This window comes from Medicago sativa, chromosome 7, assembly GCF_051527215.1.
Source record: "Medicago sativa cultivar Bolivia chromosome 7, Bolivia_mono, whole genome shotgun sequence".
NCBI lineage: Eukaryota > Viridiplantae > Streptophyta > Magnoliopsida > Fabales > Fabaceae > Medicago > Medicago sativa.
Window position 1 is genome coordinate 24,489,884 of NC_140755.1, and position 16,814 is coordinate 24,506,697.

The 16,814-nt window shown below is 33.8% G+C and overlaps 3 protein-coding genes across 3 annotated transcripts; all 3 read right to left on the reverse strand.

Moving 5' to 3' along the window:
• Nucleotides 1–3,619: 3,619 nt before the first annotated feature.
• LOC146905078 (mitochondrial metalloendopeptidase OMA1-like) lies at nt 3,620–4,695 on the reverse strand. Its single transcript, XM_085728437.1, has 4 exons — nt 4,561–4,695; nt 4,369–4,494; nt 4,005–4,117; nt 3,620–3,851 (listed from the first exon to the last, which is right to left on the reverse strand). The coding sequence occupies exons 1-4, from the start codon at nt 4,693–4,695 to the stop codon at nt 3,620–3,622; spliced, it is 606 nt and encodes a 201-aa protein (XP_085584563.1).
• Nucleotides 4,696–7,152: 2,457 nt separating this feature from the next.
• Nucleotides 7,153–12,455, reverse strand: PGGT-I (Prenyltransferase family protein). The gene is made up of 12 exons (XM_085723077.1): nt 12,321–12,455; nt 11,985–12,188; nt 11,327–11,402; nt 11,188–11,246; nt 10,675–10,814; nt 10,432–10,487; nt 10,258–10,334; nt 9,907–9,952; nt 9,266–9,390; nt 8,548–8,615; nt 8,369–8,456; nt 7,153–7,473 (listed from the first exon to the last, which is right to left on the reverse strand). The coding sequence occupies exons 2-12, from the start codon at nt 12,165–12,167 to the stop codon at nt 7,324–7,326; spliced, it is 1,068 nt and encodes a 355-aa protein (XP_085579203.1). The 5' UTR covers nt 12,168–12,188; nt 12,321–12,455; the 3' UTR covers nt 7,153–7,323.
• A 1,808-nt stretch (nt 12,456–14,263) lies between these two features.
• On the reverse strand, nt 14,264–16,355 carry LOC146905080 (F-box protein At4g22280-like). Its single transcript, XM_085726356.1, has 3 exons — nt 16,025–16,355; nt 14,873–15,831; nt 14,264–14,752 (listed from the first exon to the last, which is right to left on the reverse strand). Exons 2-3 carry the CDS (start codon nt 15,815–15,817, stop codon nt 14,480–14,482), a joined length of 1,218 nt encoding a protein of 405 aa, XP_085582482.1. The 5' UTR covers nt 15,818–15,831; nt 16,025–16,355; the 3' UTR covers nt 14,264–14,479.
• Nucleotides 16,356–16,814: the final 459 nt, after the last annotated feature.

The following is a 16,814-nucleotide window of genomic DNA, read 5'->3' on the forward strand; positions in this document are numbered from 1 at the left end:
CAATCCGGCGCAACCCTTCATGTACAACTTCCACTCAAGCAACGTGCCTACGGTCCTGATTAAATCAAGTCATCCATCTAAGGGTCCTGATCACTTGCAGCATTTCTCTAAACGTCAGGATTGAATCAACGGTACTAATGACATCATGGAAACACAAACCAAGAACATTGTGCAGACTATAGGTACCCAAGTACTATAATAGTCTTTACACGTGTCACTCAGAAACCAAAGGTAATGTCTTCTTAGTTTCTCCCTCGAGACGTGGGAATTAATTGCGGAATGACATTCGACCAAACTTCCTGGCGAGGGAATCTTTTCCTTCCAGTCTGCTCGGTCGGGCACTCCAAGGCCGAACATAACCCATCTCACTTTTGAACAAGAGAGTACACAAAAGAGAACCTCCTTTATACGACCGACCACGAGCGATCAAAACGCCCGCACATAAGTCACCACTCTTTATCAAGAGCAATGACTTGGGGGGCTACTGTTCTAGACCGGCCAAAAGGACCTTTGGCCCATTTACTTGGGCCCAATACAATCCAAAGCCCAAACGCCACGTTTGGCAACTTTACTTGCGACACACCCCTTCCTCGCGAGGGGGGTGCACAGAGCGAGCGAGACCGGTTCAAATGAGCCACAACGTCTCTCTGCACGTTCCCGCAATAAACTCTCTGGCGGTTACACTTCCCATGATTTCGTAACCGCCAGAGACAGGTGTGTCACTACAACGGTTCTGCAGCCCTCCACCTCTATAAATAGGGGACTCACTGCAGTCCCCAAGGTAGAATCTATCTCTCCCTCTAAACCCTCACTCTCTGATCTCTACTGACTTGAGCGTCGAAGTGCCTGCAGGTACACTACCCTCATCCTCTTCAAGAAGCATTCTGACGTATTCCACCATCGTCCAAACCACCGCACTCAGCATCGGCAGTCACCTTCTGATCAGGTACGATCAATCCTCATCATCATTATAAAATGAACATCATCGTTTCTCATTGTTTAATCCTAAAATAGACACCGTATTTTTCTCTTCATATGTATTTTAAATATAAGTGTATGTCATTACCCCACCGACTTTCTTGTTACAATCATAGAGTCCTTCATTCATTCTAACTTAGATCATTATCTCTCTAGTGATTCATTATCTTGTCTCATCGTTAATATTACCCCTACATTATTCATTAATTAACACACAACTTTCTATTCCCATTCTATTTCGTCCTATAAATTCTCTCAACATCATATACCCTCTTAAATCAACCAAACTCATTTAATTTTAACCTAAGGTCATTACTTCATACTTAACTTCCTATCTTCGTTTATATTTCATCCTAACAATCTCCTAGTCGTCATCAATTCTCTAATTCGACCTCACTATTTACCTTGACTCTTCTTCTCTTCAACCTAAAAACTTTCCTACGTTTTCTCTCTTCTTATATACATGTCTCTACAATTACCCTTTACCCTGATTTACTATTATTTTCACCTTTATTTTCACCTTTATTAGTTCATGAATTACCCTCTTACAACTCTCTCTCTACTTTACCTTCAAGTCTCCCACAACATCATTTATTACGTAGTGCATCGTCGCCATATAATATTTATACTATCAACATACCCCGTCATATTTCAATGTTAACATCTAATTCATCGATTAACATCATATCTACATATCAAATATATATAGTTTACATCTTCGTTATTTCAATATTATGTTTAGAACACACATCCCTCATTAGTTGTATCCTCTTATTATTTTAGGCTCATTAAGTTTAGGAACATATTTTCATATATAGTTTAATCATTACTATCTTCTATTGTCTTAAGCCACTCTCACAAATTCATGTTTTGGAATCGTCATTACCTTGAGGTAATCACTCTTATTTATGCCTAAGCACACTTCTTCATTAAACATATATTTTCCAGACCCTTACTTTTATTTGACACGCTAATGGCTTGCTTACACTCACTATCGCTTTCATAGTTGTTTTAGAGTCCATAAAAAGGGTTGTGCTGAAAAACGTAGCATGACACAGGCGGGGTGTTTAAATCATAACTCAAGTTCTAGAGGGAATAATGAACTCAAACCAATGGAGAATTAAAGCTAACACACACATCTACAACTTTCATGAAGACTCCTAAACCTAATTCGAAACATAAGGTGGCAGAAAAATTGATTTTCCTATGTCTTGGGAAAGAGGACGACCCTGCTGACCCCTAATGACCCTTGTGTAGTATTTTCATCATATCTTGAATTCTAAATACTTATATAGAGTCCCTCAAAAGGCTAGTGAAAGATAACATCCATATATACAACTTTTATGAAGACATCAAAACCTAATTATGAACAGAAAAGTCCCAGTTTTTATTTTTGTTTTTCAGTTACAGTAATTGAAAAGAGTACAACCATGTTGACCTCTGTGTATTATTTAAATCACACTAGAGTTCTAGACGTTGAAATGAGGTCAAACCAACGCCGAATTAAAGATAACATGCATAGCTACAACTTTCATGAAGACAGTGAAACCTAATTCTGAACAAAAAAGTCCCAGTTTTTTTGTTTCGATTACCGAAATCGCAAATTTTCTACGATTTCACATCTGCGATTTAGCCTTAAGGGACTTTTCCTAACTCCGTTTTCGACCCTAAACTCGTCAAACTCCATGATTACCCTATCATTTAAACACTTATTCTTCATTAACCTACCGGATTATCCACTCTTTTTAAGACTAAAACTCAATTCAAAAATCTAAACTAGTTTTCCTCAATTCTCATTTTTCAATTCGTTCATCGTTAATCTCCGATCAAAATTCACATCATAACATCAACAACATATTAAAATTTAAGAAACCCTCTCATAGATTAAGATACCCTAAAGTGCAAGGATTCTCCCCTTACCTCAATGTTTTGCAAATTGATGAATTCTTACGGTTGAATCTCTATGTTGCCGTCTCTTTATGCCTCCTTTCTTCTTAACCCTAGTTTTCTTCTTTTTCCTCCGCTATCTTTTTCTCTTTTTTTGTTGTAACTCTAATTCTCTAATCTCCTCCTCTATTTATAACAACCAAGAGTTTGTTTCTCATTTAATCTTTTTAATAGGCTTACTATCTGCACACCCTCAGATTCGTTACTAACTCTATTATAACTATTTGGCTCCACTATTTACACCTCATTCTATTTATTTAATTAAAACACTACTCAACTTACTTACTTAAACTTCCGTTTTACTAATATGCCTCTATTCTCTTATTTTTGCTAAAAATATCCCTTTTCCCTTAATCTCTAATAATCTCCTATTTTTCAACAATTAATTGATTCATCTATTCGCTCAATACCCACAACTTTTATCGAAAACATCAACAAACAATTACCTAATAATACTAATATTACTACTATTAAATAACAATAATACTAATTAATTAATATTAAAAATCGGGGTGTTGCATCATGCCTTGCTCTTACATCATTATACAAAGGGAAATGTTTGCCCTTAGGGCACAAGATAAAAATCTTAAAATAGAAATAAATAATAAATATTGTATTGAAAATAATATAAGTTTTTAAGCTTTTAAGATTATTAATGCACAATTTCCAAGGTTAAATTTCTTTATTTAATTTCTTATTTTGTGTCCTTAGGGCACAAGTTAACAAGACCCTTATACAAAATAAGAGCTTCCTCCATGATCTCAGGTCGAGCCAACACTTTGGCTCTTTCTCTTCCTAGTGGATGGGTACCAAAAAAACATGAAAGCATAGAATCATTGTCAGAACCATCTAGCTTTGCAATCTTCTCGTAGAATTTAGGTGCCAGCCGAGGATCATAGCCAATGTAATCCGCTTCAAATTCAAACCTGCAAATTGTGAATAAATTGGGTTGAGAACAAGCACCGGCATATGTTTAATTAAGAAGACAAACATGAAATCAATGAGTAATGGATTAGAAAAGAGAGATAATGAATTAATCATATCGTCGATTGTAAGGTAGTCGCCTAGCAAATCGTAACACTCTTTCTTCAAAATAAATGGTGACAAATAGATTAAGCACAACATATATAGTATAGATCCAATGAGCCCGTGTATCTTTTTCAGCCTGGTGTCGAGCCACAATATGTTCAACCTAATTAACAAAAAAAAAAAGAACCAACAAAAATTGACAAGTCTCTAGCTATCATCATTACCTAAAATTAGCCCACAAAACCAACTTATGATGTGAGGATTTCCCTCACTTATAAACATATTGTCAGACAATCTCTCATCCAATGTGAAACTCTTCAGCATAACGTATAAGCTCTAGGGTCTTAAATTATACAACAAAATCGCCGTACACAATATATAAGATTTAGAGATCTCCGCAGAAACATGAAATACCTCATGTGCGAGAAAAGTTGCTATCTCTCCATCACTTGCAAAAGCCTCAATAAAAGCAGTTGATGCAACAATCTTCCCACCAGCGTGAGAATGAGCAACAAAATTAGCATGCCTCACAACCAAAACCTCCCAAATCAATCAATCCAAATGCAACAAAGAAGGCGGTAACCTTCGTGTTATACGCAACCAAACCCGCCACAAAATGTTATATTGAGAAGAATCCTTCTCGGAAGCGGACCTCATTTTCTTGACCTCTTTCTGCAATGCATCAATAATGTTATCGTGAATGTTTGTAACCCGAACACTATTTGGATGTGTTGGAGCCATTGTCCTCCCATTCCAATATTTTTTCAAGGCTTGAAAATCTCTGTCACCTAAATTTCTCTCTGTAGTTATGGTTTGCAAAATGAACCGGGTTCGATTCGTGTAAGGAATAGTTTCAACATTTGTTGTGCCTAACACGTAAGGTGGAATTGAAGAAGCAAGTGCTAAAAGAGCGAGGTTTCTCATAAGGAAAAATTGAAGGTGAGTTGGAGTAGAGAGGGAAATGAAAGTGAGGAGGTTTTGCATTTGTTGGTGAAATGAGATAGTAGTGAAAGAAATGTGTGTAGCAGAATCCATAGCACATACGAAAAATGCATGAAAGGACAACCAAACAGATAAATGTGTAGAGGACTAACGTGCCTTTCTCCCTCCACAATTTCAAATTTATGTGTGAATTTGATCTCTCTTTGAGGTACCGGACAAACAAAGGGATAAGATAGAGTAAATAGGCAATTACCCCCTGAAATTTTAAGTTTTGTCAATTACCTCCTGAAATTAACAAAACTTCAATTACCCCCCTGAAATTGCACAACGTTAATCAATTTACCCCCTCTGTCAAATTTTTCTGTTAGTGAACATAACGTTTTGCAAATACCCCCTGAAGTTTTGCACTTATGTGCAAAATGCCCCCCAAACTTAAAAATTTATATTTTTTTGTGTAATGAGAACTATTGCCCCCCGAACTTTAATCTTCTATAGAGATTGATTGAAAATCCATGATTGTTTAACCAATTATACTATCAATACATTCATGAATTGTCTCCAAGGTCTTCCAAGCGACACTTTCCTAAGTAACTCTGGGATTGCTATAGTATTCATGATATATTCCATACAATGCCCAAAGATTGGTCAACGTTAACTCTTAGTGCCACTGCTTGTGCCCCTAACTCTTGGTGGTGTTTGTGTACATACAATGTGTCTTGGTAACCATGAATTTCACGTGAAGTGCCACTGATAGGCTAGTTTCATGACCAGCGGTGTTTTGGAATGTAATTGATTTGGCAATGAAATCTTTACCAAGGGTATATTGCTGGGCAAGCTGTGTTCTTGGAACTAATGTTATAGGCATGAACTTAGAAGCAAAGACACGAATAGAAACACTTTATTTCATTCATTATCGCTCTAAAATTTCACCCTCTTTCACCCATAAACAATCATGGATGTTCAATCAATCTTTATAGAAGATTAAAGTTCGGGGGGCAATAGTTCTCATTTACACAAAAAAAATATTAATTTTCAAGTTCGGGGGGCATTTTGCACATAAGTGCAAAACTTCAGGGGAGTATTTGCAAAACATCATGTTCACTAACAGAAAATTTTTACGGAGAGTGTAAATTAATTACCGTTGTGCAATTTCAGGGGGGTAATTGAAGTTTTGTTAATTTCGAGGGTAATTGACGAAACTTACAATTTCAAGGGTAATTGCCTATTTACTCGATAAGGTACATACAGAATCAATCAGATAGATATTAATTTGTCGGAACTATGAAAATATTCAGGACTACTTTGGTTTTTCTGTAGGGACTAAATTGACTCATACGAAAATTGTGAAGGACTAAAATTAGAGCAATGTTGAGACATCAAGTTAATTGCAAGTGTTGTTTAGCTTAACTCTACTAAATCTAGCTATATTCTTTTTTTAAGGATAAATCTAGCTATATTCTATTTGTTCTGTTTTCTATGACTATTCTAGCTTATCTATAGTATACTAAAATTAGTCCTCTCCTTTTTTCTGATTGAGACTAATCCTTTTTTTTAGGGGAATTACTAATCTCTTATTTCAGATCATAATATTAATTTATGATATGAAATAATTAAATACGAGGGTAAATGATAATGAGAGAGTATTATTTTTAAATTTTTTAATCAATTACTATATTTAGTATTTTTTTTAATTTTTTTATGTATTTACAAAATGTCTTTTCGTGGATGGTTACTTTTTTCCTTGTAGTTTGATTCACAATTTGTTCTTCATTGCATTATCTTGTATTTGTTGGATGAAGCTACCCACCTTGATTTGGTTCTCACAAGGTGAAACATGAGTGAAATATATGTATGCTGATAAGAAAAGAAAGACTCAATTCTTCTGGACAGTAGCTAGAAAAACTAACCAGAAGATGGGTCAATGAGTTGTTTCCTATAAACTGAAGCTGCCTGAAACTGCAAGAGTGCACACAGTATTCTACATTTCTTAATTAAAGAAGGCAATTGGAAACTACTCAGCTGAAGCGAAACCACCAAAATACTCGAAGAAATAATACCTTCCCACGAAATCGTGGAGGGAGGTCAATGGTTGATCAAGTCGAAGAGTTTTTCTCTGGTTTTTCTTTTCTTGCATTGGAGAGCCTTTGAAATACTTTTTTAGTAAATAATACGAAGTATTCCTCTTCAAAATTGCAAGTTCTATCACAATCTATTATGGCAATCAAATGAGATTGGAAACTTACACTTTCAACAAAATTTGAAACAGATAACAGAGGTACATTTGATAGTGGATTACTGTTGAAAGCCTTCATACAATGTGCAAGAATGCAAGAACGCTTAAGTTCAAATATCTTTAGTATTAAATTAATGTTCAAACAAAAAAGGATCTATAAAACTTTTTTTTGTTGAGACACATGCATCTCTAAGTTAGACTCCAATTGCAGCCATATTAGTAATTCCAAGTTCAGAACAAAGTGACTTCAAGCCAGATTCTTCCAACAGGCTGAAAGCTGCAAATCCATAGTAGGAATGGTATAGATCTGGAAAGTCTCCAGGGAATTTGCTGAAACCACCATACTGAAAAACAAATGAGTTTCAAAATTAGTTCAACCATCCCACAGATATTGATATCAGAAAAAATATTTTTACTCTTCCCCCCCTTCATGTGTATTGAAAGGATAAAAAAATATGTCAATGAAATGCCATCCCAGTGATAAGAGCTTGGGCTTGTAACCTCAGGACACTGAGTTCAAATCTCCTCTGAGACAGGTGTAATTTTCATTCATATGATAACTTCTCCCTTCCATATTTTTACCCACAAAAAAGGAAAGAAAATCTGGTCTTTTCAGGTAAAATTCAAGCCTTCATTTCGCCAATAATTAAGTAGGTCAACTTGGCATTTATTTTTCATTTATGGACCAAGCGTTTAACCAACAGGTTTCTCTATCGTGCGAGTCGATCTAAACAAAATAAGCAGTCTCACAGACATTATTAAATAAACTCGACAAGGTTATAGACTCGTGCTTTTAATCACTTAGCAATTATCACTGGCAAGTTCAATCAACAATACCAAATATACATGTTGTGAAGGACACAATTATAACTTGAAGGGCCCAAACACATAGTAACTTTCTGATTCATTGCATCGTGATCCTTGTAAAATATGTGGGCATCGGCAAGCTTAAAGCTTAGCAAAGTGAGTTCGTTGTAAATGGAAGAGGAAATGTACTGTAAAAATCATTACTTTGAGTGTGCAAATGGGAGAAGAGAAAGAAGCATTATTTTTTTATCTGTCTTTTATATGAAGGAAATGCACTGGAAAAATAAAGTTTAGTAGCTTAAAGCATTATCACTATTTTTCTTCCCTTTGATTTCCTATAATTTTTGTGGTATAATATATCAACAAATTTTCAAGTGTCCCCTTAAAATCTGTAACACATTGTATTTTCAAAGAAACAAGTAACTGCAATACCTTGTATTGACAGGAAAGCAAAAATCCACGTAGAGCTTTATTGTCGACAAAATTGCAGCCCCCGAGAATTCTTAAAACGCCTCCAATCCTACCAAAATGTATGATTCCTGTTATGGCTTTGACAACTTACAAATAATATTGTACCATAGATATCGATTATGGCTCCAAAGTGTACTTACCAAAATGCATAACATGTATCAGTAGATTTATTAGGTCTACCTTGAAATCCACCATCAGGCCCTTGCCTCTGTAAAGGAAGACAAAGTAAATGAATCTTGATAAGCAGAAAAGACATTTCATATGTTAAAGGCAGTGTTGTCAAATATCGGCCATGTACGGTAGCTGGTTTTTTCATAATTGACACGGCCAATTTGTGAAGGATAGCGGTGCCATTGCATTTTATAGCAGCTTAAAAGGCAAATTTTTGGCTTTCCGTCATCCAAAATTGATAATTGGCTAAAGTTCAACCAAGCACTAAATTATTAATTAATAAAGAAAAATCATAAACCATATGAAGGGCATTCACAAATATGTCTTGAAAGTGAAGCTCATCCACAATGCTTATATTTACAATCTAATACAGCATTCTGTTCATTTTTAATTGTCGCTTTTGTAGAAAAAAATTGTTCCAACTTATTTGTTATTTTAAAAGCTCAATGCAAAATTAACTAATGTTTTGTCAATAATATCCTTAACTATTTATTACAAAGAGAGAAATAGGTGGAATGAGTTGATAAATAGTTAATGATATTATAGAAGATAAAAAATTCCAATGAAAGTAAAAAAAAAAATTATTGATTTTCTTTGCAAGTGTAAATAACCTTAAAACAATAGGCTTAAGTGAACAGGTGTAGTACACTCTATTCAGCTTATTTTGAAAGAGATAGATGTACAAACCTGCAAGATCCAGTCCAACAACAACGGCAAATCTATCAAAGAAGACAGATTACAACTTGAGAGAACATTGTCTTCAATGTATCCCATTAGCCGGAGAGATGCAATAGCACAATAAGTTGCACCACCTGTGACACTAAAACAAGTAATGTTGATAAATATCTTTTGAGTAATAATGAACATTTAAATAAAATGGATGAAGATTGTCTTTCAAGATGTGTGTACAGAACATAACATCCCATATTTTAATCTCCTACCAACTAACACATTGTAAACATGTATCAAACAAATCTATCATGTGATGGATAATAATACCATAAAAAGGAGAAAATTCAGGAAAAAAATTATCCTAATTGATGCAACGTTTTAAAAACCAAACCAAAATGAACTGTTCAAACAGTCTGTTCAAACAGTTGAACCGCTAACCAGCACTGTCTGCAGTTCAATTATTTGAGCGGTTCAACTGTGGTTTCATCGTTGTTTGAGCGGTTTAAAGCAGTTTAACCATAACTTAAATGTCTCGCTGATTTGATATCCATTTTGATTTTTAAAACATTGAATTAATGTGACAAATAACATTGCAACAGCTCTTCTCACAATATGGAATCACATTTAAATTGTGATAAAAGATTGTCTCGACTCACCATGAGATTCTGCACCAGGAACTAATCCAAATCCACCATCATAAGACTAGAAACAATAAAGGAAAAAGAAGGATTAGTTTCATTTACGTACAGATACACACACACGTCACATATGTTCATGTCCTAAATAGTACAACCATGACATAATAATATTAACTAGTTTACCATCACCACAGTTGTCAAACACAAATCGCGGAAAATAGCAATTTGTTCAAATTTTTCTATACAATTGTGTCATAGCACTGCTTTAACCTCTACATGACAATATTGTTTTCCTAGATAATGATCTTTTCAAATTCCGCTGCGCTATAACCTCTATTTAACAACACTAGAGGAACTATTTGCACAAACCTGGCAATTTAATATGTAATCCTTGACTTTTTCCTTGTCCATTCCATTCCAGTTATCCAGCATGAAACAAATGGCAGCTGAAAAAGTTAATTAGTTAAAAATTAATATTTAATATACCATGATTATCTATTAATTAACCAAATAGAACTTCCATTTCATGTATTTTTCTCTAACCTGCACAATATACAAACCTAAGATCTGTTTCTCCCCCAATATGAATAGGCATGAAACTGTCAACATAGATCAAAGAATTCATGAATAAGCAACTCCACTTAAACATATCATTAAGGGCATAAATGTTAGCAAAAGTTTCCATAACAATACATCACAAAATTGAAAAGTAGTAGTGGATTTTACTGATATGGAAAATACATAAGCATAAAGAGTATGGCACGAATCCAAATTTCAAAAGCTTACCTTCCATCAGGCTGTTGAAGGTTCTTCATTGAAGATGACATCGATTCAGAATCAAGACTTGACAAATCGTAACCAACAATCTTCAATATGGCAAGGGCACAATAAGTACTTGCCAAGTGACTGTTGTTATGGTGAAAAACCTTCAAAAAAAAAGGTCGACATAAACAGGTCAGGATCTGTTTGAATCTACTTATTTGAACTTACCTACTGGCATAAGAACTTGTGAAACTTTTTGGAAGGGATTATGAAACGACGTATGACATGCTATCAATTGTTTTCAACTTATTTCCATAATTTCTCTATGATAACTTGTGATAACTGCTTATACTTACGTGAAAGCAGTTTGACTTGATTTTATCTTTTGTTATAGAAATAACTTATACATTAGTACTTATAAGTGTTTATGCTATAAGAACTTAATTAAGCTGTTTATCCAAACATAGCCTTATGATTCTTGACCAAACTAAAAACAAATATTAGCACTTAAAATTCCAAATACAATATTTTACTCACCCCATTGTCATCCGGAGGAAACTGAGATGTCCTGGAACCATGAAATCCACAGAATTGTCCTGCATCAAAATCCTTCAAATGGGTCATCTAAAAATCAAATTTTTAACATAAATCACATCTAACAACATCAGTTGCATACCATTGTTAGGATCATCTGTTGTTCCACGTCGAACTTGGAATGACAAAACCCAATTAGCAACAGCTTCTTTCTCAACCTTAAATCACAAAAAACAAACATATAATTATATTTAAAAAAACATAATTATATAAAAACATCATATACATAGTAGCAATGCTGTGTCCTTTAGGTCTACGAATGGTTTTGCCATTCAAAAAGAATTAGTGTCGCGGTTTGTTGTTGGCTTATCTTTCATTCCTGTGTAAATTTCATTGTATAATAATTTAAAATATAAGTTTAAAGGTGGTCGAGTGTCAGTTCAAAGCAACTTTGCTCAGACAACCAATGAAAACACTCAGAATTGTCATATCAGATTAATAAAAAAAGAGAAAACAATAGTGATGCTAGTAACTTTCATTGATTGTCAGTACAGAGTTGTTTGAATGGATGGTTCACCACCTTTACTCTAATAAAAAGCATGTAGTTTTAATAAAATAAAAATGACAGAATAAACAATGAACCCTCCTCAGATTAGACGTGTCCTGTTATCGGACATGTGTCGTGTCTGACACAGACACATACAATTACATTGAATTATGTGATTTTCTCAAATTATTAGCGGTGTCGGCGTGATTCATAGATAATGAATAAATGAAAAGAGTAGAGTAGACATATATACCAAGTGGAGGGCGTTGAGAATGTCAAGGGAAGAGATAACAAAGTAAGCGAGAGTGAGGTGATTGATTTCTTGAGACTCATATGGATTTGGAAGTAAGTGATACATCATCTGTGCAAATGTAACATGAAGATCTTTGTCAATTGTGGTTGTTTCCATAGATGATGCTTCTTCTGAGGAACTCATCGGTCACTGTTGATGCAGTTCCTGCTAATGCACAATTTCAATATCAATAATAATAACTAGGGTTTTGGAAATTGAGATCAAGAATTGAATGAATTATGTAATATATAAGTGATGGAATGAAAAGAAAAGAAAAGAAAATTGAAATTCACGTACCTGAGAAAACTAGAGAGTAAGATGATCGGTGATGAAGCTGTAACTAATTTGGTGGTAGTGTTCTTCTTTGTTTTGGTTTCACAGTTTTTTCCCAGTTAGTTATTCTTGTTGTTTTGGTTTAGACGAGTTAAATAAACTTCAAAAATGGTTTTGTGAGTAATAATATATTAGTAGTTCTCTTTTCCGATAAATATTAGGCTTAAATACCACTCTGTACCTTTAAAACTACAGTTCTTCTTTTGTCAAAAAAAAAAAAAAAAACTACAGTTCTTCTCTTAACTTTAAAACTGGTCAGATGTAAACACACCAAAATAACAAAAATTATGTAAAAAATAATATAAAAAAATGAGGTTTTGAAGTTTTTTGAATTGGGGAAGAAAGTAAAAAACTACAGTTCTTCTCTTAACTTTAAAACTGGTCAGATGTAAACACACCAAAATAACAAAAATTATGTAAAAAATAATATAAAAAAAAAATTAGGTTTTGAAGTTTTTTGAATTGGGGAAGAAAGTTGTCATCGATTAATGGAGGAAATTTTGAACTATAGGTGACAAATTATAAAATTAAGGTTTCAATTTTATAGATTTGGGGAAGAAAAAGACGTTGGGTGACAGTTATTTTTCTGCAAAAGTGAATTCGAATTTTCTGTAAATCAATCAATTTGGTCCTTGTAAATTTTGTCATTTTCGGCCAAATTAGTCCATGCTTACGTGACATCTGACATGGCAAGTCTTGTGAGAGGTTAATAGTACATGTCACTTCCGTTAACAAACCAACTTAACGGAAAGGCTGATTTGATTGACATTTGGTAAATTCAAGGATGAAATAGATATTTTGAAAAATTTGAGGACAAATTTGATTAATCCTTACAAATTTAGGCTCCGTTTGGATTGATGGAATATAATTGAATGGAGAGGAATGGAACGTAATGGAATGAAGTGGAACGGAACGGAATGGTACAAAGTTGCCCTTCCATTGTTTGGATATTTTACAATGGAACAAAGTAAAATTTCCACTTCACTGTTTGGTAAATCAACGGAATGGAATGAATTATAACTTTCTTTTACCATTTTTACCCTTATCTAAAAACACTATTATTTTAAAAATAAAACTCTTTTTACAGGAAAAATATAAAACTCATTATATTTTAATAAAATAATATTTACTCAACACTTTTTTATGTATTTAATAAAAATGGATTATCTTTTGTAACATGTGAAACGAAGAAAATTATCAATTAAAATCAATATAGTTTAATCAGCTAAAGGACAAAATAAAGGACACCAATATTGACTAGCTGAACAAAATAAAGGACAAGAAACTTGAATATTATCCTATCTATATTCTCGCATGAGCATGAGCATGAGCATGAGCATGAGCTCAGTACCTGTGGTGCAGCCTCTCCAAATTCGTCCCCATATTTACCTGCACGTCTTTTATTTTATGCTTATTTCTCACACACACAACCCACAATGTTTCTATATTATTTGTCATGTACGTTGAAATTATATTCCCCATAAAAGAAAGATAAAAAGAGAAACAGGAAGAAGACGACAGTTGACGCACATGAAAATAAATGGCAGAACAAAAGGACAAGAGGAGATATGGAAAGTGATGAAATAAAAAATAGGGGTGAAATGGTAATCAATTAATTAAGAAAGTTCATTCCATTGCTTACCTACCAAATTGGATGGAATGAAAAATAAGAAGAAATGGTGGTATAGGATGGAATGGATTCCATCATGTTCCATTCTACTCCATTAAAATTTTACAAATCCAAACAATGGAATATGATTCCATCCCACTCCATTCCATTCCACTTCATCACATTCCATCAATCCAAGACGAACTTAGGTATTTACTCTTACAGAATATCCTAATATAAGCTAGAAGTTAATTCTCATTTTTCCAACATGTGATTAATAAGAAGCCACACACATTACTGTGAAATATTAACCAACAGATTAATTCGTGCAATAGAGCACACTCACATAAGATTACTTAAGTTGAAACTGGACACATTCTTGTAAGTTTATTTGAACAATTTGTTTCTCTACCCATTGATGACTAGTATATAACAAAAGAGACAACATGAAATTGAAACAGAAGGAAACAAAAGCCAAACCAATTATAACAATCTCTCTTAAGAAGATGAATACTCAACAATCTACCATGTAAACTTCTGCCGATGGCGAATTTTGAAGCAAGAAGTTAATTATTCCATCAGGTATGAGTGCACATGGTTCCAATCCTGCTTTAAATGATTTTCTTAACTTTGCAGCTTCTTTCCGCGACTTAGTTTCCTGTAACTTAGCCTCCATCAGCATCTTGCGAAAACTATATGCAAGTGGTTTCTTTTTCACTTTCAACGACTTCAAGTTACCTAATGATGGGAGCTTGATCTCCAATAAATTAGAATTTAAGGAGAGAGCCTAAGCAACAAGAGATGAGGGTGGATCAATCTTATGCATGTCAATTGATTTTGGAATTTAGATATAAGAAAAAATATCTCAAAAAGAAAGTAACAATCAAAACCTGCAAATTTATGGTACCTGAAGAGTACTTGCGGTGACTGTCAATGATTTTGTATTAGTGAGCTTAAACAACCAGTTTAGTAGAAACAGAGGAGGCTCCATTTCCATTGACAGAATCTCTGCATCAATATCTACATGCTTAACATAAGAAAGAGTGCTACCAGATAATCTCTGAAATGGTTTACCAATGAAAGCAAATGTACCAAGACTTGGAGTGCAGAACTCGATTTTGTAAAAATCATAGGAGTAACTACGCACTGTAAAATTGACAAGTGTGGCACTTGATATGCAAAGGATTACTGCATCCTTCAAAGCACAATTAGAAAGGACCAAACTATTCAACTTCTTAAAGGTTGAAAATGGCTCGACCTGTGCATTATTATCACAAGCACAAAAGGCGAAATTCCCTAGATGCAAGATAGTTAATGCTGGCAAATTGAGAGATTTTGGAAACAATGTTTTTTCCTTAATATCTTTTCTAGGGTAAGCAGATAGCTTAAGACATGTTAAAGTCTCGCATGAAAAGATGCTATTGGAAATTAGTTCAATGTCACATAGATAAGATAGTTTTAACTCTTGGACATTGTGTGAAATAGCATAATTCACAACCTTTTTGAGTAAGCGAGGCTCAATGCAACCACTTTTGGAACATTCCAGAGCGTCGAGTGAGATAGAGGAATCACGAAGAGATAAAACCTTAGACACAAAATTGGTGAATATCTTGACAGTTCGAAAGTCATAGGAACGAAATGTAAGATTTGGAAGTTGTTTCCAAAGATCCTTGTATCTTGGGGACAAAATGCAAGTTCCAACGGCGTCTTTAGCGTTCAAAAATGACAGTATGTGGAGGATAATATAGTCATGTAAGTCACTGAGTCTATCTTCGTTTTCACTCTCGTTGAGCTTTAATCTCTTCGATGGTGGTGGGTTCATGTTCATGATCTCATCAGCTGAATTAGACATTCAGATTATAATACCTAATAATCATAAAAGGTTAAAACAATACGGAATAATTTTCTGTGATACAAGTAATTATGCAATTCTATAACGAGCGTTTGAAATTAAAGAAAGTTGTATTCGAATAATTGCAACGTAGATACAATCCAGAAACCTAGAAAGTGGAATTGGGAATGATAATTTAGGAAAATTCGAACAAAAAATAAGGAATACCTCGGTCGCGGCTGATTTATGGTGTAAAATATTCCCACCTCGCTAAGCCCCCATAACAAAACAGACGCTTACGATATGTGCTATGAGAAAGAAAACTGTGTTCGGAGTATGAACCATAAACACCATAAGACTTCTAGGTTTACAAACAGGGGCAGAGTCAGGAATTTAAAGCCACGGGACCGAGTACAAGAAACATAATTTGATTAAAAAAAATAATTGTTTAAATATAAAAGGTATATAAAAAACCCTAAACAAATATTTTCTTGTTTGTTAAAGAAATTTATAACTATAGTATGAGAGACATCAATCGGTAATATATTTAACATTCAAAAAAAATAAAAAAATAGTATTGCATATGTTCTAAGGTTAAATATGTTTTTAGTCCCTACAAAATCATACATTTTTAAGTTTAGTCCCTCAAAAAAATTTGTTCAATTTTAGTCATTATTTGCATTTATATGGACTATTTTGAAGACTAAAAATAATTCGTTTCACTATTCTTATAAAGTGCAATATTATGGAGGATTAAACTTACACTTAAAATTTAGTAATTGAACCTTTCATAGTGTTCTAAACTTGTCTCAAAAAAACCGTTCAAAAACTTAAGAGTTTAAGGTAAATTAAACAAATTTGAATTGAACAAGGACTAATACTTAGTGCATAATATTTTTGTAAGGACTAAAACAACTATTAAAATTAAGTAAGGACTAAACGTAAAATGCCTCAATTTTATAGGGACTAAATACATATTTAATCCAACAAATAAAAAGTCAGATGTGGCATCCACGCG